General features: G+C 39.6%; 1 protein-coding gene across 4 annotated transcripts in view; it reads right to left on the bottom strand.

Moving 5' to 3' along the window:
- Aftph (aftiphilin) overlaps window positions 1-26,904 on the bottom strand; it is a 69,143-nt gene that overhangs the window by 30,942 nt on the left and 11,297 nt on the right. For all 4 annotated transcript variants that reach the window (XM_059275382.1, XM_059275386.1, XM_059275384.1 and 1 more), the window contains exon 2: window positions 9,503-11,466. In XM_059275382.1, the coding sequence (XP_059131365.1) occupies window positions 9,503-11,434 (1,932 nt within the window). In that variant the 5' untranslated portion in view covers window positions 11,435-11,466. The remainder of the gene's footprint in view (window positions 1-9,502; window positions 11,467-26,904) is intronic.

Genomic DNA, 26,904 nt, shown 5'->3' with positions numbered 1-26,904 from the left:
ACTTGTGCCTTACAACAGCCTCAGTGGCTCCTATGTTATCTGAGGGCCAGGCCAGTCCTGACACCACAGGCATTATGCTTACCTCAGTCAAGCTCCCTAGACCCTAGATCATGGGCACTATCTCTGAGTCGACAGTACCCATTCGTGTGAAGGAAGCCAGATGTACTTTATGAAGAATCTTAATGTAAACATGTCTTAAACTGTTGTGCACTTGAGACTGAGTTAATTGTCATCTGAATACGTTTTTCAAAATTGTGCTGTGCTTGAATATGGCTAAAGTAAAATGATCTGGGCCAGACTCCAGAAGTCCTGGTCCAGCACTGGTTACAATAAAATTGGGCTGAGCCAGGTTTCATTCTTGTCTCTTCTTGGATCACTTTTTTCCCTGCCTGCTGTAAAGCCTGCAGGGGAATCACTACATGCCATGTGGATGACGGGAATTGAACCCAGGTCCTCTGGAAGAGCAGCCATCTCTCCAGCCCCAACGTCCTCAGCCCCATGTAGCTCAGACTGGTCTCAAATATGGAATTCGGTCTTAGTTTCCCAAGTACTGGGATTACAGGCATGTACTTCCATGATTGGCTGAACAGTGACATTTAATAACATGCTCTAACACATGTGGATTTGTATTAGGCATAAAACTCCAAACTGTCAGATAGGCTGAGCTCTAGTTTCTGTACATAGGTTAAGATGGCACTTGTAACGCAAACAGAATCAGTACACACTGCTGTGGAATAATCCTGTACACTGTGTGAATATATGTCGCTATGACTGGTTTAATAAACAAGCTGACCGGCCAACAGCTGGACATGATAAAGTTAGGTGGGAAAGTCAAACTGAGAACGATGGGATGAAGAAGGGAAGAGTCAGAGGAGTTGCCAGCCAGAGGCAGAGAGAGCAGGAGATGAACCTGCCATGCTAATAAAGGTACTGCCACGTTGTAGCTGGAGTTGGCAGAGCGTAAATAAGGAATATGGGTTGATTTAAAATGTAAGAGTTAGTTAGTAACAAGCTGAGCTATTGGCCAAGCATTTGCAATTTATATAAACCTCAGTGTATTTATTTGAGAGTGGCTGCAGGACAGGAAAACTCCACCTATAAGAACCCAGTTCAGAAAACCAAAGAACTAAATTTAGCAGAAGACCAAAGGTATTCATTCTCTAAACACAGACACTGAAAACGCCTGATAAAATGTATTACAGTTTTTGTTTAATAAGTCATAGTTACATCGTACTTGCCATGTGCCAGACATCATTCTACATGCTTTACAAATATTGGTTCATTTAAGGCACAGAAGCATTTTGGAAGTAATTATATATTATTTATTTATTGTGTGCTGGAGTTACGTATGTGTATGTACCACGTGCATGCAGCTGCCTGGGGTTACAGCTGTTTGTAAGTCATGTGATGTGGGTGCTGAGAGCCAAACCTAGGTCCTCTGTAGAAGCAGCAAGTGCTCCTAACTGCTGAGCCCTCTCTCCAGCTCCAGAAGTAACAGTATTATATCCTCTTTCTAGATGATAAAAATGGAGCATAGCGAAGTTACATTAACTTGCCTACAGTCACATAGGCATATAAATATTAAGTGAGGAGACTGAATTTCAACTTCAAATCACTGTATTTTTTGTAATGAAAGCAGTTATTTTTTCCCCCTTTTTTCTTTTTTTGAGACAGGGTTTCTCTGTGTAGCCCTGACTGTCCTGGAACTCAACTCTATAGACAGGCTGGTCTCGAACTCAGAGATCTACCTGTCTCTGCCTCCTGAGTACAGGGATTAAAGGCATGAGCAACCACTGTCTGACCATGAAAGCAGTTTTAATTTGAGCTTCTGAAAATTATAGGGGCTTTGAAGGGACAGGCTATGTCTTTAACTCTTAAATTCTGAACAGAGCTGAGAAGAGGATAACTAAATTACTTTATGTGAGATTTTAAATTGTACTTCATTTTGATTTAAGACTGCTGTACTTACGAAAGTTTCTTATTGCAAGCTATCTAAATCTTTCACATGTAAAGGTTGGCATGTTGATCTAATTACAATATATACTGGCAACAACAGCTGAATGTATTCTATGTATTATGCTATGTTTGATGTTGGAAATGTATTATATGATAAATCTTTTAAAAAAAATCCCACCAGCTTGCAAACTGGTCTAGCCATTCTAGAAATCAAAGGACTCAATATCCTGCTCCACAGATACTTGCTCAGCCATGTTCGCTGCTGCTCTACTTACCATAGCTAAGAAACGGAAACAACCTAAATACCCTTCAACCAATGAATGAAAAACGAAAATGTGGTACATATACACAATGGAATAATATTCAGCTATAAAGAAAGAAGAAGCCATGAACTTTACAGATAAATGGGGACCTAGAAAATATCCTATTGAGTGAGGTAATCCAGACCCAGAAAGACAAATGTCATACGTTCTCTGTCATTGGAGGCTGCTAGCTCCAACTCTTTAGATGTGAGAATATATCCTAGAGTCACTGCAGAAACCAGGAAAGTAAAATGGGACTATTGCCAGGATAGGAGGATAGACAGCAGCAGAGAGGGGAATATCAGGGTGGGGAAAAGAAGGGGCTGTAATTAGGGACGGGGAAGGAGGATACAGGAGGAGGGTAAAATGACAGTAGTGATGTCTAAAAAAAAATTGTAGGGAGTCATGCCATCTACCTAAAAATAGCTCTATAATATATGTGAGTCTGTGTATAAATATGCTTATATAGTTTAAATGATATTTTCTCTTCCGGGCTAGCAATGCTACATCAGGAGCCAAAGACCATCAAACAAAAATGCCAACACTAGGCAGAGAAGCCCTGTTTTGAGTTGTTGGTCCGATTTGTCCAAGAGACTCCCTTACAGGCTATTTATTATAGGCTATTTATTGCAATTGTCCTTGTTTGTCCTCCAGAGGCAGAACATTAAGTCTTTATTGCTGAAAACACCATACATTTCAGATGTAGGACCGAGAGGCCCTTAAGCTGGAACCGACCTGAAATGCCTCCTCCCTGAGAACTAGCTTTCATGGTACCAGAAGGCACTACACAAACTTCCAAAGGAGATGTTCTTGCTTGTATGCATGAACGTGTACTATGTCTATGCCCAGTGCCCTCAGAAATCAGAGGAGGGCACTGGGTCCCTGAAACTGGTATTACAGACAGCTATGAGCCACCAAATGGTGCTGGAAACCAAACCGGGGTCCTCTCCAAGAGGACCAAATGTCTTCAGCTACTTGGCCATCTCTCCAGACCTTCAGCAAATGCTCTTAACAGCTGAGCCATCTCTCTAGCTACTTACAGTCATTTTCTAAACAGTTTGTTTGTGAGGTTACTCAACCTCCTCAGCACCCAACCTGAAAAACAGCTAACATTTACTGAGCACTTACTGTATACAAAAATCAATGAGCTAAGTACCATTGTAAGTACAATTTCAACCTCAAGCATTTTCAAGTACTACTATTCTCTAATTTTTCAAGTACTACTATTCTCTAAATCTTTGTGTGTGTGTGTGTGTGTGTGTGTGTGTGTGTGTGTGTGTGTGCATGTGTAGGCCATAGGCTGACCTTGGGTTTCTTTCTCAATTGTTCTCCACTTTGCTTGCTGAGACAGGGTCTTATTGCTTCTAGAGCTCAAGGATTTGGCTAGGCTGGCTGGCTATGGAGATCCAGGGACCTAACTGTCTCTCCACCTCCCTCTCCCCGCCAGTGCTGGGATTACAAGCACTTTACTAACAGCATCTCCCCAGTCCCTTTACTGTGTAAGTCATGAGATAGAGAAGTTGCTTAAGGGAAGTTAGTCTAAATGCTTGGGTCCAATTTAGCAGCACCACTATAGAGACTTGCTTTTAGTCTCTAGACTATGTTTAGAGCTAAGGTGGACAGATGGCACAACACTTATTAGCTGTTATTAGGGCCCACAAAATTTACTGGAGTCCATGAAAATGTTTTAAGAGCTAATATTATTATTCAGTATTATGTTTACATATAAGAATAAACTCATTGTTATTTCAAGTTATAGAAGAGAATTTTAAGCATTTTTTATGGTGAAGGGACTTGCAAAAAAGTCACAATGTGGGCACTGGCTATACCACTGTTTTATTCTCTACCTTCCCCAGTTTTCTCATTTCTCATATATAATTTGCTATCAGAGTCCTTCATTACCTTGAATGTCTCTATAATTATATGTGTAAACCAAACTGACTCCTGAAAAAGTGAAAATGATTAATCAATTGCAAGTTTAATTCATCAAAGAGGATAAAGCATCATGTATTGCTGTGAGGTATCTTTCTGTATGCTGTGAATATGTGTTGCTCCCATTGTCTACTAAATAAAGCTGTTTAGGCCTATGGCAAAGGAGCTTAGAGGTAGATGGGCAATCCAAGCAGAGATATGGAGAGAAGAAAAGAGAGTAGAGACGAGCCACCAGCAGCTGCCGAAGGAGCAGCAAGATGCCAGCAGACTGGTAATGCCACAGCCATATGGCAAATTATAGATTAATAGAAATGGTTAAGTTATAAGAGCTAGCTAGCAAGAAGCCTGCCATAGGCCATACAATTGGTAATTCATATAAGTCTCTGAATGATTATTTTATAAGCAGCCGCAGGACTGTGGGGCCAGGCAGGACCGGAGAAAAATTATGGCTACAATGTATGACTCATTGCTACTACTGTCCTATCTCTGTCTGCAGGTAGGGGACCAAAGCCCTGGGGTATATAGGTAGCCATTTCATCTTGTTTACTGATGCAAATAAGCCACACATATACCTAATATAGAAAGTCCCTTATGGTATGTCTTAGCCACAAACAGGTTGTAAGTGTTCCAAACATCCTGAAGGATATGTTCACTCACTGCTAATTTGGTACATCAACTTGATGAGGCCATCAGATGCTCAGATATTTGTTCAAACATGAGGATATTTCTAGGTGAAATTTAATATAGAAGCTGATAAACTGACTAAAACAGGCTGCCTTCCCTAAGATGGGAGGGCTGCATCCAATTAAAGACCTGGATAGAAGAAAACACAGAATCTGAGAACCAGGGAATTTCTGTCTAAAGATACCAGTTTCCCTGTCTTCTTACCTGAATTGTATTCCTGGAACTCACATACTGTCTCTCCTGGTTTTCAGGCTTTCAAATTCACACCAAAACTACAGTTTCCATGGTCTCCAGTTTAATATGTATTTTGAGCTTCTTAATTTCTAGCAAATATTACCTATTATATATTTATCCCTTCTCCCTCCCGCCTCCCCTCTTTCTCTTACACACACCCTATTTGGTTCTATCTGTTCTCTCCTCTCTCCACCTCTCTCTCTCTCTGTTTCCTTAAATGAAACATCTCTATTTCATAAATGACACAAGAATATAAAAAGGGTATATGGGGCTGGGGGTGTGGCTCAGTGGTAAAAGGATCCCTAGCACAGACAGGGTCCTACTTTGAATCCCCAGTATTGCAAAACCAAACAAAACTCAGAGAGTCTAGTGTACTGCAAGTGCAGCTCAGCTTCTCAGAGGCACGAGTGGCATTGGCCCCCTGGGATTTTAGACTTGGTTCTTCTGCCACGGAAATGCACATCTTGTTAAAGTATCTTGTATTTAAGGCGCCTGTTAAAATCTCCTTAGCTTATTTCCAAATATTTTTTCTTTCTTGCTTATGATGAAATCCTGGTTTTTCTATTGCAATAGTTTTGCTATTGGTAACACTAAGTCTTATGTAGAAGAAACTTAAAATCCAAGTAATTTAATCTTCCACTTCAGAGGACACCTTATGCCTTACCATCATTAAATATTAAGTAAGATATCAAATACAGCTACGCTTGTATACTTATCAATCCCTAATTTCAAACTATAAAAAGAGTAGCCACTGTAATATTTACCATGCTCTGAAAAGATGATCAGTTCTCTCTGTACAGTTTCTGGACAAATACTAACACAATATTTCTACTTGGTATTAAAGGCCAGAAAGCCACATTTTCTGAGGGGAAAACAGTAAAAAAGAAATACAATTCAACCAAATACTTCGTAAACAAAGACCTACAAAGCTCAAGTCTTAAATCTGACTATTTGTTTGTTTTTTAACATTTATGTAGTTATGTATATGGGTACTTTGTCTGCATGTACATCTGCACACCAGAAGAGGGCATCAGACAGTTGTGAGCTGCCTTGTGGGTGCTGGGACTTGAACTCAGGATCTTTGGAAGAGCAGTGAGTGGTCTTAATTACTGAGCCATCTCTCCAGCTCTGTTTGTTTTTTGAGATGGGTTTCACTATGAAGTTTAAGCTGGCCTTGACATCCGCCCCCTCCCCCAACCTCCTGTCTTAGCCTCCAGGATATTGGGATTACTGGAATGAGCCATCACATACAGCCTTAATTCTTTTACTTTGATGCTTCTATTTCCAGCCACAAATTCAAATGTGTATGAAAAGTGAAACATGCATGATCTTGGGCAGATGAGTACAGAAGAAAAAGATCTGTTATATTCAGCTTGAGAATGCTGACTTTCTAGAGCAACACTAGTAACTTTGCCTCAAACAGCCACAACGTTGTCACCACCCCCCTTTCCTTTTGCTGTATCTTTAATTGTAAACAGGGAAGAGTTTTAGTATACTTGCAAGGGGCAGTGTCATGGCAGTAATGAGAGACCTGCCACCCACACCATTAACTTTTACTTATTCCAAGTTTTAAAGCTTTATTTTATCTGTATGAATGTTTTGCCTGCATTTATTTATGTGCACCATGTGCATGCCTGGTACCAGTGGAATTCAGAAGAGGGCACTGAGTCCCTGGACGTGGAGTTACAGATGGTTGTGAAGCTACCATGTAGGTTCTGGGAACTGAACCTGCATCCTCTACAAGAGCAACAAGTGCTCTTAACTGCTAAGCCATTTCTCCAGCCCCATCCTTAAATTTTAAAAATGTATTTTTTATTTTACTTTTTAAAGAAAGATTTACTTATTTTTATGTTATGTTCATTGGTGCTTTGCCTGTCTGTGTGAGGGTGTCAGGTCCCCTGGAACTAGAGTGACAGACAGCTATATGCTGCCATGTGGGTGCTGGGAATTGAGCCTAGGTCCTCTGGAAAAAGCAACAGTGCTCTTCACGGCTGAGCCATCTCTCCAACCCAATTTTTTATTTTTAATTTTGTGTATGTGTGGCTCTGTGTGGGTATGTGTACAGAAGTGCAGGTGCCAGAGGAGTGGGAGCCCTCTGGAGTTCCAGGCCGTCGTGAGTCACTGGGCATGGATGCCGGGGGACTAAATCCGTGTCCTCCAGAAGAGCAGCTCTCTCAATTGCTGAGCCATTTTCCAACCCTACATCCTTCATTCTTAAAGGTCTCAAATTTCATCTATTAACCTTTTCCAGTAATAACAGCTGGATGGCTACTAACAAAAAATAACTTCATGGCCTCCCTTCCAGAAGAAAATCTTAGTATTCACCAATGCCCTAGATTCTCAAGTGACATTCTGAGTAATATTTAGTTTTACAAAAGCTCAGGGGCAAATCAATGCTTATGCTGTAAACTCTTCTGCTGAAAAGGCTTCCAGGCCATTTAATCACCGCTCCTGGCAGGTGAGACGGCTCCTGCCTGCAGCCCAGCACTGAGGAGACTGGGAAGGAGGCCTGCTGCAGCTAGGAGACAGTTTAAGAGAAACATTAACGAACATAATCCTCTCTCAAAGGGCAAGATTCGGACTAATGTACATTTTCAGCAGAATCTCAAGTCCAGGGAGGAAAGTCCAGGCCAGCTTCCTTCAGAACAGCAGGCCAAGAAAGTCACTGTTTAATCTGGATGCACTCCTGACTCGGTCTGCTAGCGGTTTCCTAGTTCCCCACCTCGGCTCTCTTCCCAGACTGTTCTCAGTAGTTCGTTCTCCACTCTACATCTACCACTGAAATTCTGCATGTCCCATTCCCCAATAATAAAAGTGTGAAGCCTGGCTCAAAAGATCTCAGCAAGTTTTAATAAGTACTTTTGCTATCTCTATGCAGTTTACATTTTATTTAAACACAAAATTCTCTTTCTGCACATTTTTCACTCATTATCCCAAATCATAAAGCTTTCAAGAGGCTGTCAAGATGCAAAAATCACATGTCATATTCCAATGAAACCCATATATGATTATGTATGTGTGTATATATATATTCAATTATTAAATTACATATAAATAAACTCAACATGTATTGTGTAAGAAATTTCCATTTGAAATGGTCATACTTTAAAAATTCATTATCTGATGATGTTAAAAGTTCTAAGGCTACAAACTAAAGATCATCCAATAGCACTGTCACCTTACACTTTACTGCACTGAAACTAAATAGGGAAAGGGTCAGGTCAAACCAACAGTCTTCATTTTGTATTAAAGTTAGTTAATTTGTTGTTACAATTATAAGGCTCTTTCCTCAATGATAAATTATTAAATAGTAATACTGCACATTAGCTGAGCCATGCAATAACTGAATTAGCAAACAAACTCAAAGCCAATGAAAAGTGAGAAGCTGTGAGTATAAACTGGTAATACCACATTATCAAAGCTATCAAAGCAATGAAGTGGAATTATTCAATTAACAGACTTCAGAGATACTTCCAGTTAAAAATGGTTTTCTTAGCAAAAGACAACTGGAAAAATAGTAGCCCACAATAATATTAAAAACAAGCCTATGGAGAAGATGTTCCCCATCAGTGACTGCTCTAAAGAAGTGACTTTTTTTCTCAAAAGAATGCCCCTTTCCTCACCACTTGGGCTGAGTAATGGTAAAAATTAGTACAGAGTACAACTCAGGACTGGGAAATAATGAGATCAAGCTACATCTACAGGGGCTGCTTTAGATCAAAATAAATATTAATGAATCTCTTCTGAACGAGTATGAACCGAAAGAACTGTACACAGGTGCTAAGTAGTAAAAACATTCTCCCTGATACATCTACTCCCTAAGAATAGTTATAAACAAAACAAAAACACATATAAACACAAGCAAGAAGCTATAAATAAATTACTATCACCACAATAAGTTAATCCACAGTCACCTCTTCTAGGGCTAAACCTAAATTTATCTCATGCCAGATCTTTTTGCGGCTGTTAAATTACGAGGTTTCAAATCCCATTAGCCCTCTCCTGTAGTCAAAACTGTACTTAAATAATTTTTAAGAGACATAGTTAACTGACTTTTTTTAACCTCTAAAGTAAAAAAAAAGTCTTAACCTTTTAAAAAAATTACTGTAACGATAAAAACCGAAGGAAAATGGCTAATATTTAAAACAAACATTATTAATGAATAATTTAAATTGATAAATTTCTGTTATCTAAGAAGCATGATAAATTGCATGATAGCAATTTTACAATTTTTCAAAGGTTGTGAAAACTCTAACTAATCTATAAATCAGGCCAGCAATATCATATCTCACACAGACACCCCTTTAGCAGGTACTCAGTTAATTTTTTTAAGCTGTATTAGAAGTCTCCCTGGCAACGAACATGTTATACAAATAGAGGAAATTAGTAAATACCTGAACTGAAGTGGCCGAATCCTGCAAATGGCCACTAGCAACTGTTCCTTTGGAAGTTGCAAAAGAGACACTGTGCATCTTAGGGGTTCCCAGAGTATCAACATTTTCATCTGTCCTATGTGACTGCCAGACTTCCTTTCGATGATGGGATTCTGTAGCCTGCTGGTCTCCAAAGGCAGCCCAAGAACAACCATCTTTTTGTTCATCCTCAAAAGCATTCCAATCTACAGCTTGGCTAGGACCAGCTGAACTGAAGTCTGCAAAATCATCCGAGTCTTGAAAAACACTACCACTGTCTTGAGTATTTGGCACAGAATCAAAATCTCCAAATTCACCGTCTTGACCATTTTTCAGTTTTGAGTCAGGTTCACTGTCTTTTCCAACAGACTTTCCTGCCAACTGATCTTCCTCTGATAAACTACCAGAGGTCTGTTTTAGGTTAGATTCAGCAAATATCATTTCCTCTGGACAAGAAACAGCATTTGTATCCTCAAATTCTCCAAAATCATCACCTGGTTCACTAAAATGTAGAAAATGCTCCGAGGACTCTTCAAAAGTGACATCACTCATTGAATCTTGAGTACTAGTGACAAAAGGCGGAGTGGTGCCACTGGCTGTACCAAAGTCACCAAAATCATCCTCATTGGTATCATGGCAAGTCATGAAGTCATTACCACTGTCCCCATTTTTTATGCTTGCAGTCGAATCATCTAAAACATTTTCTTCTGTGGGATCAAGGTTTGGGATTTTGGAATTAGTAAACTTTCTATTTTCTTCTTTGGAAGAATCAACTTCATTAACATCAGAAGTTTTAATAGAATCCATGCATAGGTCAGCACATTTAGAAGCAAATAAATCATTTCCCTCAGTTTTACACTGGTCCCTCCTAATGGCTTCGGAATTTTCACTTGAGTCTCCCAGGCTCCAAGCCTCAGAATGAATTCTTGAATTTAAAAATTCATCCTGCTGCAGGGTTTGAAAGTCTTGTTTTTCAACACTGAAACCTCTGTCAGTTATTACATGGACTTCTGAAACACAGACCTGATGTTCTCCATCAGTAACTCCTTTATCCTCAGAGCTTCCTTCCTTTATCCTCACATCCTTCATAGAATTCAGTTCATTGACTCTGTTGATTCTGCTGTTTTCCTGAATGGTCAGTGCATCACCATCATTTAAAGCTGCACATTCTATTTCTTCTAGTTGTATCCTTTCTGTTTGGGAAAATGCAGCAAAATCTGCAAATTCCTTAGCAGGAATAGCTGCCGAGTCTACACCACACTCAGTGCCACAAGAGCGAAGAGGCTTCAATCCCTTTGACTCAGCCATGTTGTCTAGGTCATCTGTTCCCTGAGGATTTACAGTTTCTAAACCTGCAAATCCATTTGTCAGAATTTCCAGACAAGGAGGCTTTTCACCGTTGCAGCTCTCTAACGGCTTGGGTTGATGAACAATGTTCGTATCAGTTCTAAAATCTCCTGGAGAGAAACTTCTGGGTTGTCCAGTGTTTGGTCCCTGCACCACTACTTTATGTAAATCTCCCAGGCTTTCCATGCTGTCGATGGAAGTATCTAAAGTTTTAGATGGAATCATTTCTTTGCTGGTGGTAGAAAGTACAACATCAGATTGACTTTTCACAGGAGTAGAAAGTTCAGCAGTGATATCCTTATCATTACCATTTTTAACGGACTTAAAGCTTGTAAGGCTATCTACATTTTCTGAATAATCATGAATTGGCATAAAATGGTTTGAAGGTACAAAGTCTTCCTTAGGACGAGTATAATCTGGTGCATCAAAATCAACAAACCCCACACTAGAAGGGCTGACTTCTGAAAATCCACCAAATTCCCCAAATTCATCCTCATCCTCATCCTCTGCTCCATTGTCTAGTGGTGGGGGAGATGAAGAGTACATTCGAATGATGTCTGGCTCCATTGTTTAGCAGCTTCCCAATAATTAATTTATGCCTTAAAAAAGAAAGAAAAAGCATTTTTTTGTTGTTGTCGAGAAGACAGATTAGCTATAACAAGGTTTTTCAAGCTACTTTAAAACAGTACAAAGTTGTTTGGGCATGGTAACTGCAAGTACACGCAGGAAGATCAAGGTCACCCTCAGATACATAGCTAGTTAACCTGGGCATTAATCTCAAAATACCAAACAACAAACCAAAACTATCACCACCAAAACAATGAAAATTATTGTTCTGTTCTGTGTATATGTATGTGCATGTGTGCACAAACGTGTGTGTAATTACAGGTACACGTGTGTCTTTGGGTGCAAATCATGAATTGTTGCTCAGACTCACTCCATCCACTGTTTTGTTTTTGAGACCTGGTGTTTCACTGGTCTGGAACTTGCCACATAGGCTAGGCTAGCTGGCCAGCCTCAGGAACATCTGTTTCCACCTCCAACCAACTTTTTTTTTTTTTAAACCCTTGGGTTCTGGTGATAGAATTTAGGTTCTTGTGTTTTGGCAAGCACCATTTTTCTCTTGGGTGAAATTGCATAGTTACGATCTATTTTTTATTTTATTTTATTTTATTTTTTTAGCATTTAGTACTGGGGATATTTGGCAGAACAATGAAATTTTGGGATTTCAGAGAATCTTTTTCCTTTCTTCCTTTTTTTCCCAAGACAGGGTAGCTCTGTTTGGCTGTCCTGGAAAACTTCTGTAGACTAGGCTAGCCTCAAACCCAGAGATCCTCCTGGCCTGCCTCCCAAGTGCTGGAATTACAGATGTTTGTCACCACCACAGGCTGTGATTTCAGAGAATCTTAAACATATAAAAGTACACCTACACAATTTTCTCTCAGGTACTCTCCTATTTTTTAAAAATTTTTGTTCGAATTTACTGGAGACTTCATGCTTGCTGCTCTCTCTCTCTCTCTCTCTCTCTCTCTCTCTCTCTCTCTATATATATATATATATATACACACATGTATACATATACATGTACACACATATGTATGTGTAAAGCATTACGCATATAATTATTTTAGCTCTAATAATTGCTATGTTCTTCATTTTGATTTTCAATGTTTATTTCTGGCCCAAGTTGGCTTTTGGATTACTTTTCATTCTGAATTAGTTCAAGGCTCAGAAGGTGTTATGAAAATTGTAGGGTTCTCACACACATACCCTACCCAGGTTCCCCTAGTGGTGACGGCGCAGCCAACAAACTACAGTGCGGATGTTTCTTGATTTATCATGGACTATACCGTCATAACCTTATCATAGGTTGAAAAGACCACGAGCAAGGCACATATTAACATGTGCAGATTGCTCTGAGAACCCAAGTTTTCATCCCTAAGACACAGCTATCCAGTAATGTGAACACTGGGTCATACGGTATGTCCAACTTCACCTTTTTTTTTTTTTTTGCCTTCGAGACAAGGTTTCTCTGTGTAGCTTTGTGCCTTTCCTGGAACTCACTTTGGAGACCAGGCTGGCCTCGAACTCACAGAGATCGGCCTGGCTCTGCCTCCCAAGTACTGGGATTAAAGGCATGCGCCACCATGGCCCAGCTCAACTTCATTTTTTAAAAAACCTTAAAAATTACTTTCTCAAATTTACTTTTATAATAACAAATCAATTTGCAATCTTCTCATTTGCAATTTTCTTCATTTTGCTATCATACAAGCTTAAGAGTTAATACACATTCACTTTTATCATCCTCTACTTCTGTACTTAAAAAGAACATTAAAATAAATTTAAAATTTATTTTGCTGTATAAATTAAAGATCCAAGTAAAATTTTTGGATATGCTTTCCCATACTCATTTTTTTTTTTTTTTTTTTTTTTTTTTTTTTTTTTTTTGGTTTTTTGAGACAGGGTTTCTCTGTGTAGCTTTGCGCCTTTCCTGGGACTCACTTGGTAGCCCAGGCTGGCCTCGAACTCACAGAGATCCGCCTGGCTCTGCCTCCCTAGTGCTGGGATTAAAGGCGTGCGCCACCACCGCCCGGCTTTCCCATACTCATTAATTTATAGTATTTTATATACTTAATTCATATATACTTAATTCATATATATATATATATATATATATATATATATATATATATATATATATATACTAAACTTGCCAGGGTTATTCTGATCTTTGTGTGAAGGCCAATAAATGAGACCTAACATTAAAAGCAAAGGTTAGGGTCTGAAGAGATGGCTTAGCAGTTAAAAGCACTTGCTGCTCTTGCAGAGGACCCAGGTTCAATTCCCAGCACCCACACGGTGGTTTCCAACCAGCCGTAACTGCAGTTCCAGGGGATCTGACGCATTCTTCTGATCCTTGGGCACCAAGCACAAACACATGCATGTAAGCAAAACATTTGGGCAGAACACTCATACATAATATAAAATGAATAAATTTTAAAAAGCAAAGGTCTGGGCAGGGAGAAGATGATAAAACTATTTGTGCACAGCTCTGTGAATGAGAAAAAACAACTATATTTGGAGAAAGAAAGAACTCTAGGAATCCAGAAAGCGCTGAAGGCCTGGTGGCTCACACCTGCAATCCAAGCACGTAGAAGGTTGTAGAGGGAGTCCAAGTTTGGGGTCAGAACAGACTATATAGGAAGTTCCAGACCCACTCGGGCCACATAGTCAGATCCTGCCTAAAAAAGATGAAAGAGGGTGGGGGAAGGAGAAAGAAAGAACACAAACACGGATGAGAAGTAAACAGGAAAACTAAAAGCACACGGGAGAAACACCAGTGCAGAGCTGCAGGTCCCTCAGGGAAGGACGGGCTCCAGGGCAGCAGGACCACCTCTTGCCACAGCTGGTTTCCTCCGCTGTACAGTACTGAGGACCGAGCCCTCAGGAGAAGCTGTTCACTGAGGAGACCCCACATAAAGTGAGAGAGAGTCCTCCCAACAGATGCTCACATACCAACACAGAAAAACCTAAGAATTATGAATAAATAGGGCAGTATTTCTAAAAAAATTCATAACTCACCAGTAACTAAATTTAAATCTACGAAATACTGTATAAAATAAATGTAATTATGGGCAAATAATTAAAAAGATTAATTTAAAAAACGATCAGTGAACTCAAAGAGAATAAAACAGTTCGATAAATTAAGGAATAATTAAAAAATAATAAAATAAGCTAGGCAATGATGGTGCACGCCTTTAATTCTAGCACTTGGGAGGCAGAGGCAGGTGGATCTCTGTGAGTTCGAGGCCAGCCTGGTCTACAGAGTGAGTTCTGGGGCAGCCAGGGTTACACAAAAAAACCCTGTCTCAAAAAACCATAATAATAATAAATAAATTAATAAAATAAGAGCCACCTCTTCAGCCCTCAACCTTGCTTTTAATATTAGGTTTCATTTGTTAGTCTTCACACAAAGGATCAGAATAACTGACAGGGTCAGTTTAAGAATGAAGTAAACCTTTAATCCCAGTACTCAGGAGGCAGAGGCAGGTGGATCTCTGTGAGTTCGAGGCCAGCCTGGGCTACAGAGCGAGTTCCAGGACAGGCTCCAAAGCTACACAGAGAAACCCTGTTTTGAAAAACCAAAAAAAAAAAAAAAAAGAATGAAGTAAAACTGGGTGGTGGTGGTGCACACCTTTAATCCCAGCACTTGGGAGGTAGAGCCAGGTGAATCTCTATGAGTTTCAGGCTAGCCTGGTCTACAAAGCAAGTTCCAGGACAGCCAGGACTGTTACAGAGATACCCTGTCTTGAAAAAAAAAAGAAAAAAAAGAATGAAGTACATAAAATACTCACTATTTATAATTATTATGAATTATTGTCATAGAGGATCTGAAAGAACATGTCAATAAGAGATTCTGAAAAAGAGGCAGAGTTCTTAGAAATGAGAAGCTCAACATATCCAACAAGTAACTCAGCTGAAAGCCTCACCAGGAAACTGGAGCAAACACATCAAGACTTAAGGACAACGTTGACTAATTATCAATTCAGACATAGTAAGAAACAATCTATAGAAATATAAGACCTAAGAAAGGTAAGCGAGCAAAATTATGAATTGGTATAGACAAAGGAACAGAAATGAAAGTAAAAAGCATAGAAAACTTGTTCAGGGACACACTAGCAGAAAATTTCCCAAACCTTACAGACATTTAGAATCTCAAGCAGACACGCTCAGAAGAAAACCTCTCCATATCATATTATAGTTAAACTGCCAAAAGTACATTACAAAGAAAGAATATTAAAAGCTACAAAAAAGAAGTGTTGTCACATATAAAGGTCCATCCGAATAACAGCAAAATGATCAGCAGAAATCTAAAGGTTAGAAGGTGTGGAATGCTGTGTTTCAAGTCCTGGAAGAAAATACCTGTCAACTAAGATTACTGGATCCAGCAAGGCAGGTTATCCTTCAGAATCAAAGGTGAGATAAAGCCCTCCCAAGATAAGCTTAAACCAAATTCATGACCTCTAAACCATACACAAAGAGGAGGAGGATCAACACAATCATGAAAGAAATAATAAGCCTCACATGGATAGTAAAATAAGCCAACGAGAATTAGAAAAAAATCAAACATGATTGATTCAATAAACTATCAAACGTTTATTATGAATTTAGAGCAAAAGAAATGGGTGTAGATTATTCAAAGTAACCAGAAGAAAAACAACAAAATGACAAGAGCTAGTAGTATATATCTTTCAGCAATAACCGTGAATATAAATGGCCTTAATTCTCCAATTAAAAGACAGACTGAAAGTGACTTAGAGGTCAAGGACTGGTCAGCCACTAAGTCTTACATGATAGAAGTGTACAAGTCAGAAAAAGGGGCCATTGTGGCATATTTATCTTCAATGATTTTCATTATGAAATTACCATAAAGAGAAAATAACTACATCACCAGAGGATTCTGTTAGTGTGGTGGTTTTTTTTTTTTTTTTTTTGAGACAGGGTTTCTCTGTGTAGCCCTGGCTGTCCTGGAACTGGCTCTATAGACCAGGCTGGCGTCGAACTAGGAGATCCATCTGCCTTTGCCTCCTGAGTGCAAAGTTCAAAGGTGTGTGCCACCATCGCCCAGCCTTCTGTTAGTTTTAAAAGAAAGAAATAATAAAAGATACACATAACTGCCATTTTCTTGTCTAGTGTCCCATGTACACATGCCTGTGCATGCTCACAAGTCCAGAGCAGGACATGGGTGTCTTCTTCCTCCTTTGCTCTCTACCTCATTGCCTTAAGATACCGTCTTTCACTGAACTGGATGCTGACCTTTTCTTAGGGTCATGGGATCTGCCCGTCTCTGCACCCCAGTACTGGGGTTATAGGCACATATAGTCATGCCTGGTTTTTTATGTGGGTGCTAGAAATTTAAACTTGGGCCTCAAATTTGTAGAGCAGGTCTTATACATTGAATCATTTCCCCAACTCTCAAAATGAAAATAAATAAAATGAACAAATAATAAATCAACACTGAGGTCAGAGAGATGGCTCAGCATTTAAGAGCTCTGGCTAGTTCGATTGCCAGCACCCATGCTGAGTAGCTCACAACCACTTGTTAGCTCCAGGGGATCTGTCATCCTCTTCTGGCCTCCTCAGGCGCTTGCACACATATACTATTAAACACAGAGACACATAAAATACAAAACATACCTTTAAAAAAAATTAAGGGGTTGGAGAGATGGCTCAAAAGTTAAGAGCACTGGCTGGCCTTGCAGAGGACCTGGGTTCTGTTCCCAGGACCCTCATAGTGGTTTACAACCATCCATAGCTCCAGTTCTGACACCTTCTCTTGGGACTTCCTCAGGCACCAGGCACACATGTGGTACACATGCATACACGCAGAAAAAACACTCACACATTAAAAAAAAAGGGTATATTTAAATAAATGTATTACTTATACAAACTATACACCCATTATCATATATATCTCTAAAAACCAACCAACCAAACAAACAAAAAAACCAAAAAAAAACCCTGGTCCTTCATCTTCCAAAACACCTTTGTACTCACCAAACAGTAATTCCTCATTCTTATTTTACACAGCATAAAGTCTCCAGAGTCCATCTCTTGTAGCTTATCTCAGGGTTCATCTGTTTCTGCAGCTAAATAATCCCCCACTGTATGTATATGCCGTAGTTTGTCAGTCAATTCTTGGGTTGGCCACACCTTTTTGGTTATTGTGAATAATGTTTCCATGAACATGAATGTACAATATACTTTCTTTTTAAAAGATTTTATTTGAAATAACAACAGACTTAAAAAAGTTGCAAAAACAGTATGAAGTCCTATGTACCCTATAAGTTAGCGCTCCGTAACGGTGACATCTGTACAGCTCTAATATAGTAGCAAAATCAGAAACTGGTTAGCATATTTTTAACATTACAACAGATCTTATTCAGCTTTCACTTTTTATTTTGAGACAGGGTCTCACTAAGTTGTCAAGGTTGGACTTGGATTATTTGTCTGTATCCTAGAAAAGTCTTGAGCTTAGAGCATCTTCCTTCAGCTTCAAGAGCAGTGGTGTTTCAGGCCGCACTACCAGGTCCAGCTCCAGAGTGTTAGGTAAATAGCATTATGCAGTAGGCAAACCCATTAGAGTTGACTTCTTTCTTACTCCATCTGATACCTTTGAGGTTCATCCTGGTTATCACATCTGTCCACAGGTCAGTAGTATTTCACTGTACAGATGTACTATTGTGCAACCCCCTACTTGCTGAAGAACATTTGGGTAGTTTCTAGTATTTTCTATTTTAAACAGAATTATAATAAAGATGCTAAGAACATCCATATATACAGGTACTTTTAGAAATGTAAGATGCCAAGAGTGTGATGCTGAAACCTATGGTAAGGGCATATTTCGGTTTTTAAAAGCTGCCAAAGATAATTTCAAGTGAGTGTACCATTTTACTTTCCTATGCTGAACCTTAAAAAAAAAAAAAAAAAAAAGACTGCCTTGCTACGTAGTTCAGGCTGGCCTCAATTCATGGCAATCCTCCTTCCTAAATCTTCTTCTATGCAATGGGAATACAGGCATCAGGCACCATGCCCAGCAATATCTGATATTTAAAGAACAATGTATGATCTTTCCAGCAGAAACTGCTTATAGCTAAACTACTGGGTTGTTTTTTTTTTGTTGTTGTTGTTTTTTACAGAATCTTTCACTGTTTGAAAATGGAACACTTAATTGGTTCAGGCCTATTTTAAAATCAGTTGTCAATATAAACACAAAAATCTGAACTAGGACACTTGCAACCAAGGCAGCAACACAGGAAATAGTAATTTTCCTTTCAGTCACATCTTAGCAAGGTATTCTATTTTCTAGGTGTTATAAACTGGACTGGCCTTCCAGACTACAAAGATGTCTATACTTCTCAACCCAGAGACACCTGTTGAAAGAACAAGTATTGCTCTATTTCCTCTCCAGCAGGTCTGGACTCTGGCTCATTTGTCCTTTAGAAACTTTCAGAAAGATCATGCTACTGCTTCTAAGTATCAGCCAACCAGTCAACGTGGAGAAGGTTTATACATTCCCAGATAATTTTGTGTGTCCAGGTCAACTCTACTTAAAAAAAGATTTATGTTAATTAAAGTAGCAATTGTACAATGAATTTTAAAATTATATTTGATTTACATAACCCATTGCTGTTAAACACTGAAAATATGGGGTTTTTAATATCTGCTTCTGCTTAACAGTGATGGAAAGGTAAATGAGCTACTTCAATGCTGTACCTTGTTGTGGAATATTATTTTAAGGTGTGTTACATTTGTTTATGTTGTGGAACATTTGTTTAATGACGTAAAGATGTGTTGTGCCTTCTTTCATGCTGCATTTGTTTAATTCTGTGAACCTGTGTTACTGTGCCTGTCTAAAACACCTGACTGGGCTAATAAAGAGCTGAACAGCCAATAGTAAGGCAGGAGAAAGGGTAGGTGGGGCTGGCAGACAGAGAATATACAGATGGAGAATAACATTAGAGAAAAAAAGAAGAAGCAAGAGAACAAGGGGAGGAGGACATCAGGGGCCAGCTACCCAGCCACCCAGCTACACAACAAGCCACAGAGTAAGAAGCAAAGAAAGGTATACAGAATAGAGACAGATAAAATCCCAGAGGCAAAAGATAAAAGGGATAATTTAAGAAAAGGTGGCTAGAAATAAGCCAAGCTAAGGCTGGGTATTTATAAGTAATAAGACTCCATGTGATTTATTTGGAAGCTGGGTGGTGAGCCTCCCAAAGAGCCAAAAGAGTAAAGATTAATAAAACAACCAACAACATTACCTGGCATACACAGTTTCCTCATCCTTCCTAACAGATGATTTACTCAGTACCATAAACTTTTCCAACCAGCCATCTAATTTCTGTATATTACCTGAGCAAGTAAGTGGGGAGAGGGGAGGCATTTCACTTGTTATTTTTATGCCTGCTTGTTCCAAGACATTTTAGAAGGAAGTAAACACATGGGGGTATTGTCTTGGCAGTCAGAGAACAGTGAAACCACAATAAGCACAAATAGTTGACACAGAGTCTCACTACAGGTAGTAAACAGAGTATGTCAACAGTAGTCAAAGCAGGGGAAAGAGAATCTTAGAAGGAGGGCTTCTATACTTAGAAAAGTTTTTCATGGGAAATCACATCCTTATAAGGTTAGAGGTCAATGGAGGTAAGGAATTTTGGTAAGAAAGGTGTGATATAAAGGATTCAGAGGAATGATCCAGAAGCCCAAGCTTCGGTCAGCCAGACTGGGGACCTTGCAGACTGGCAGCCAGGGCAGCAGAGCATACTGTGTGAAGACATCTTGGTATTAATCTTTCACCAAGAGAAGCTGCACTTGCTTAAGGACTTCTGGCTTCAAGTCTGAAATGGGCAAGGAAAAGAGGAGCCTGCAGGCTGAGACCTTTAAAGTTAAGAGGTAAAGTGAGCTTAGGAAGGCAAAAGACAGAAAAAAAGAAAGGGAACTACAATCAGCTTAAACCACTTGGCTATTTAAAAATAGTTTTTCAAGGAGAATGATTAAACTACTAGATAGCAAGGCTTGATTCCAAGCCAAATGGTCATATGAGAACACAAAACTGCCATTACAATGTGGTAAGCAGAGGACAGACTGACTTTTCAAATAATGGTAGAACAACTGCATATAGAACTCTAAAGGTCTCAGCAGGTTTGAGGTCAGCCTGGGTTACACCAGACCCTGCATCGGGAAGAAAAAAAAAGGTTAAGCAAAAGAAAAATAAAAACCCATTGAATTTGATCAAAGACAAGGAACTGGAGGAAAACCAGTGTTAACAGCTTTCTCTTGGAAGCACAGCACCAGTGAGGAGGAAACAGGAGTGAGGTGCTTGCCGCACAGGCATGAGAAGCTGTGTTTGGAGCCAGGTTAAAATGACTCTAATCCCAGCCCAGAGGAGGTAGAGACAGAGGTGGTGGCCAGTCAGTCTAGCCAACTCGGGGAGCTCCAGGGTCAGTGAGAGAATCTGCCTTAAAACAAAACAAACCCCATATATACATACCTCACTGAGGCTGGGCGGCAGTGGTGCACACCTTTAATCCCAGCACTTGGGAGGCAGAGGCAGGAGGATCTCTGTGAGTTCGAGGCCAGCCTGGGCCACAGAGCGAGATCCAGGACAGGCACCAAAACTACACAGAGAAACCCTGTCTTAAAACACCAAGGAGGGGGGGAGAGAAAAGAAAAGAAAACATATCTCACTGAGGAAGATACTCAATGCTGTCCTCTGGCCTCACACACATTTCCCTTACAGTACTCCTTCTAATCCTACTCTGGAGTCTTACTTTAGTGTCAGACATAAACAGATGGCTTCTTGCCATATGAAGCATACCAATCCCCTCCCTACTTTTCAATATCTTTCTATAATTTTAAGAACCAGAAAAATATAACATGAAGTTAATAATGATTTCAACATTTCAGCTGTATATTTTTGGATGAGCTGGGGAAGAAGTTGATTATTGCCTTGAACATTAGTTTAGGCAACTTGGTAAAGGAAAATGATCTGAACGGTATGCAGCAAATTCCATTTTGCTGGGCCAGGAAGATAGCTCTGTGGGTAAAGGGGCTGCTGTGCAAGCCTGGGGACCTGATAATTTGCACTACACTGAAATTTATCATTTCTCTTTATCAAAAGAATACTATTACTAGAGTGAAAAGGCAGCCATCATCTAACTGGAAAAAGATATTTGCAATACACAAAATTGCCAAATAACTCATATCCAAAAGACAAAGATTTCCTACATGTGAATGTGACACAACCCAGGAGAAAAATATCCAACATATTTGAATAGGTATTTCACAAAAGATAACCAAACGGCCAATAAGCATATAGAAAGTCATCAGGAAGGTTGTGTATGGTGGCATGGGCCTTTAATCCCAGTACTCTAGAAGCAGAAGCAAGTGGATCTCTGTGAATTCAAGCCCAGCCTGGTCTACATGGTGAGTTACAGGCCAGTTGGGGTTACATAGTGAGACTCTGTCTCAAAAGAACAAACAAAAAAGTCCTCAAGAAAACGAGCATTAAAATCATAGTAAGAGGACCTGTGAGATAGCTCAGCAGGTAAAGGCATTTACCATTCCAGCCTGGCAACCTGATTTTGATTCTAAGAACCCACATAAAGGTGGAAGGAGAGAACTGATTCCACACATGCTGTAGAATAATCCTCTTGTACACCATAAAGACTTATCACTCAAATTGGTTTAATAAAACACTGATTGTCCAGAACCCAGGCAGGAAGTATAGGTGATGTGACCAAACAAAGGATGATGGGAAGGAGAAGGGCAGAGTCAGGGGGTCTTGAGCCAGACACATAGAGAGCAGGAAGTGAATGTGCCATGCTAATAAAGGTACTGCCACATGGCAAAGCATAAATAAAAATATGGGTTAATTTAAGTGTAAGCGTTAGCTAGTAACAAGCCTGAGCTATTGGCCGATCATTTATAATTTTTTTTTTAAAGATTTATTTATTTACTATGTATACAGCATGTATGACTGCAGGCCAGAAGAGGGCACCAGATTTCATTACAGATGGTTGTGAGCCACCATGTGGTTGCTGGGAATTGAACTCAGGACCTCTGGAAGAGCAGTCAGTGCTCTTAACCTCTGAGCCATCTCTCCAGCCCCCATTTATAATTTATATTCAGCCTCCAAGTCAGGTATTCGGGACCAGGCAGTTGGTTATATTCAGCCTCCAAGTCAGCTATTCGGGACCAGGCAGTTGGTTATATTCAGCCTCCAAGTCAGCTATTCGGGACCAGGCAGTTGGGACTGGAAACACCTGTTTACACACACATGCATGTGTAGTACACATGCCCCCACCATCACACACGTACAATTAACAAATAAGCACAGAGAAAGCCTGACAGCATTTGTCTGCATTCCCAGCATTTGGCAGGCCAAGAAAATTATGTGCTGAGGGCTAGCCTGGGTTACACAGTGAATTTGACACCAGCCTAAGCAACATAGCTATATTCTGCCTCAAAAAAACCCAAAACAAAACAAAACAAAACAAAAAACCCCAAACCAAAAAAAAAAAAAGGGGGGGGGGAACCAACAAAACCAATAAATAAATAAAAATAAAATAAAATAAAAAGAAACACAGCCGGGCGGTGGTGGCGCATGCCTGTAATCCCAGCACTCGGGAGGCAGAGGCAGGTGGATCTCTGTGACTTTGAGGCCAGCCTGGTCTACAGAGCTAGTCCAGGACAGGCTCCAAAGCTATAGAGAAACCCTGTCTCGAAAAAAAAGAAAAGAAAAAGAAACACAAAACCATACATTTACATATAAATTAGAATGGCTCAAATTAAAATTCTTATGGTCATAAGCATTTTGGCTGGAATCATATTTTAAGTTATTTGAAAATACGTACTAAAACTATGCCAGATCCTTAGTACCTTGTGGATTCTATATACTTGGTAAATTATTAACTACCATCACATTTATACCGAGTCTGTGTCTCAAATAACTGTCACATAAACAAACAGGTAAGTCAATGTTTGTTTAGTTGATAAAACATTCATGTGACTCTAGATTTTGGAAGGTCTTTGAGAGAACAAGTCCCTTAAAAATTTTTTAACCACACCGAGGATACATGAAGGTGACTTTACTACTAATTTTTATAACCAGTCCCTCAAAAACGTGCAGTTTGACTTACATATATAAACCATATCACTTCTTAAGCTTGGTTAGGCCTGATGACAAATCCAATCTGAAGACCAAGGTTAAAAGACAAAGATCACAATGTTTACCAGTAATAGTTTGTTAAAACAGATGTTTTACAAAGGACTAGGCAAATGCAAGCCAATTCTCACGAGTGTCTTGAAGTAAACTGCCTATATAGTGCCTATTTAGTTAGAGGAAAGACCACAAGAATAAAGGCTGATAAGAAGGGACCTGGTTGGAATAGAAAGGATTCTTTATATGTAAGATACAGACTCTGCACGTTCTGCTCCTTTCTTACACATACTCATTTATTATCTACCCTAAATATCCTTGGGCTAACATTTAATAGCAGTCATATCTCTAAGTAAAGAGTGCCTCTACAAATCCCCCAGAATTAAGCACCAAGCATTCCCTCCCCACAAGTTGAAAGCTGGTGAGCTCCTGCTCACCAGAAGAAATCCCAATCCATTACAGAGCGCCAGCCCACTTGTACCAACAAAGGCATCACCTTTCAAGTCCAGATGTATATTACTTTTTGTTGCTATGATAAAACACCGTGACCAAAGCAACTTATAGAAGGAAAGGTTTATTTGGCCTTACGGTTCCAGAGGAATGAATTCACCATGGCAGGGAGGCACAGCAGCTAGTGGCACATGTATTTTACTGGCAGAGCAGAAAGCGGAGAGCTCACATCTTCAAAGGCAAGCACAAAGCAGAGAGGAAACACAGAACGGGGCAAGACCATTCACACTCCAAGTTCACCTCCAGGAATATACTTCTTCCAGTATCTTAGTTAGGGTTACTATTGCGGTGAAGAGACACCATGACCAAGGCAACTCTTATAAGGAAAACAGTTAACTGAGGGTGGCTCACTCATAGTTTCCGAGGTTCAGTCCATTATGATCATGAAGGGGAGTATGGCAGTGTGCAGGTGGTACTGGAGGAATAGCTGAGAGCCCTACATCTTGCAGGCAACAAGAAGTCGACTGAAAGTCACACTGAGCGTAGCTTGAACAAAAGAGGCCTCAAAGCTCACCCCCACAGTGACACACTTCCTCCAACAAGGCCACACCTCCTAATAGTGCCATTCCCTTTGGGGGCCATTTTCTTTCAAACCACCAAATCCAGCAAGGCTCCACCTCCCAAAGGTTTCCCCAAACAATGCCACCAACTGCAGACAAAGTGTTCAGATATCTAAACCTATGGCATAGTATTTCTTATTCAAATCACCATAAGAGGCAAGAAGACCTAGACTATGCAAGCCAGTTTTATACAGGGCCTTTTATTCTGGACTTTCTTTTACTGAGACTGTGGTGGGCACTAAAATGTCCAAAGAAGAATGGTGATAGGAAAAAGAGAAATAAAAACACTTTTTCTCAAGTTATGTGATAGCATAAATATACCTTGCAAGGTATATTTAGTGGATCATCCATACATAAAGTCACACCCTTCTTTCATCTGGTGTGTCTGAGGTTTACAGTCAGTCACTTGTTAAATAAAAATCTGCATTTTCTTCACAAAAAATAATTAAAACGTGATATAAGTAATTAACAATATCATTTGCATTACAAATGTTGCCTTGTGTTACAGTAGCTCAATATCCTTGAAATCATTACTACACTATCCTTACAGGAATCTAAGGGTCAAATGTGCTGTTACTGAATTTAGCTACACCATCTACATTCTGTTTTGTTTAAGAGCCAGAGAAGAGCCCTTCCTCTGAACCTTGAAGATTTGAATTGTGTTTTACTTTTCTGTTTTCATTCTATCTAGATGGTCACAATGTCACAGCACTTGAAAAGGCTCTAACATCAGGGGTTAGAAGCACTGGCTGCTCTTCTGGAGGACTCAGGTTTGATTCCCAGCACTTACACAGCAGCTCACAACTGTCTGTAACTCCAGTTCCATGGTATCTAATAGTCTTTCTTGGCCTCCATAGGCACTAGGCACATGGTACACATACATGCAGGCAAAATACCCATATTCATAAACTTATTAATAAATAAATAAAAGGTTCTAATGTTAAAAGTCTACAAAGTGATTGTTTTTCTTCCTCTTTTTGGATCGTTTGTCATTGGCAGTTAGCTTTACATATCCTAGCAAAACAAGAGAGGGCACCGAAAACTACACACTTTCAGTGAAAAATTGAGGGAGGTTTTTTAAAAGAACAACACAGGCTACAAATTTTAATGCTATTCAAGCAAACTTTCACAATCCCCAAACTAAGCTATTACGTGGTGGTGAATGCCTTTATCCTAGCACTTGGGAAGCAGAGATGGAGACCAGCCTGGTATACAGAGCAAGTTCCATGGGAGTCCAGAGATACATAGTGAGACCCTGTCTTGAAACACACAACAACAACAAAGACCTCTGTGTCATTTCTGTCCGAATGTCAGAGTGTGCATGTGCATCTTTGTTGTTGGATTCTTCTGTCTCGGCCTCTGTGAGTACTGGGGTTACAGAGTCATGCTCCCAAGTTTGGCATTTATGTGGGTTCTAGGGATTCAAATACAGGTCCTCATGCTTGTACAGAGAGCATTTTACCCATTGAGCCATCTCTCCAAGCTCCCAAACTAAGTCTTTTTAAAGATCTCATAATTAACCTACCAACTTAAAACCAAGAATTGAAGATATCAGGCATGTCGATATGTCAACTGCAAAATAATATGCAGTACTGTTGAAAAGATGTATTAACTGTCATTACTACCATGTATTTTCATTCTTCTGTGTGTGTGTGTGTGTGTGTGTGTGTGTGTGTGTGTGTGTGTGTCCGGGTCTTGCTCATGCTGGCTTCAAACCTGGAGCAATATTCCTGCATTAGATTAACTAACCCTGAGATTACAGACACGTACTCACCGTGCCCATCTTCAGTATTGAGTTTGTACTTAAGGGTGTACTGTGTTCCAACATTATGTGGAAAACATTCATAAACTATCTCCTTTAATCTTTCTTTTTCTTTTGAAGATGGGGGTCTTATATATGTTCCAGGCTGACTTCAAACTGACAGATTCCCACCAAAGCCTCTAGAGCAGCTGAGATTAGAGGCACAGCATCATTTAGTCTATTTACTATTGTGAGGGAGAAATTATCTTAATTTTACAATATGAAGAAATAAAAGCTTAAAATTAATCTCACCAGTAACTGAATTAACTAATCAAATATATGATGAGGTTTAAAACACTTCAGAAATGACTGAAAAGAATTCCCCTTAAAAGGTATCTGAGTTGTTCAGAGAAAGTTCTCTGAAAAGCCCACATTAATTCAGAAAGAGAAAAATGATAAACTCAAAGGATAACCAACAAAAATGCCAAGAAGCAAATCGGTT

The sequence above is a fragment of the Peromyscus eremicus genome, chromosome 10 (assembly GCF_949786415.1).
Source record: "Peromyscus eremicus chromosome 10, PerEre_H2_v1, whole genome shotgun sequence".
Lineage (NCBI taxonomy): Eukaryota > Metazoa > Chordata > Mammalia > Rodentia > Cricetidae > Peromyscus > Peromyscus eremicus.
This window is presented reverse-complemented; position numbering and strand designations above follow the sequence as displayed.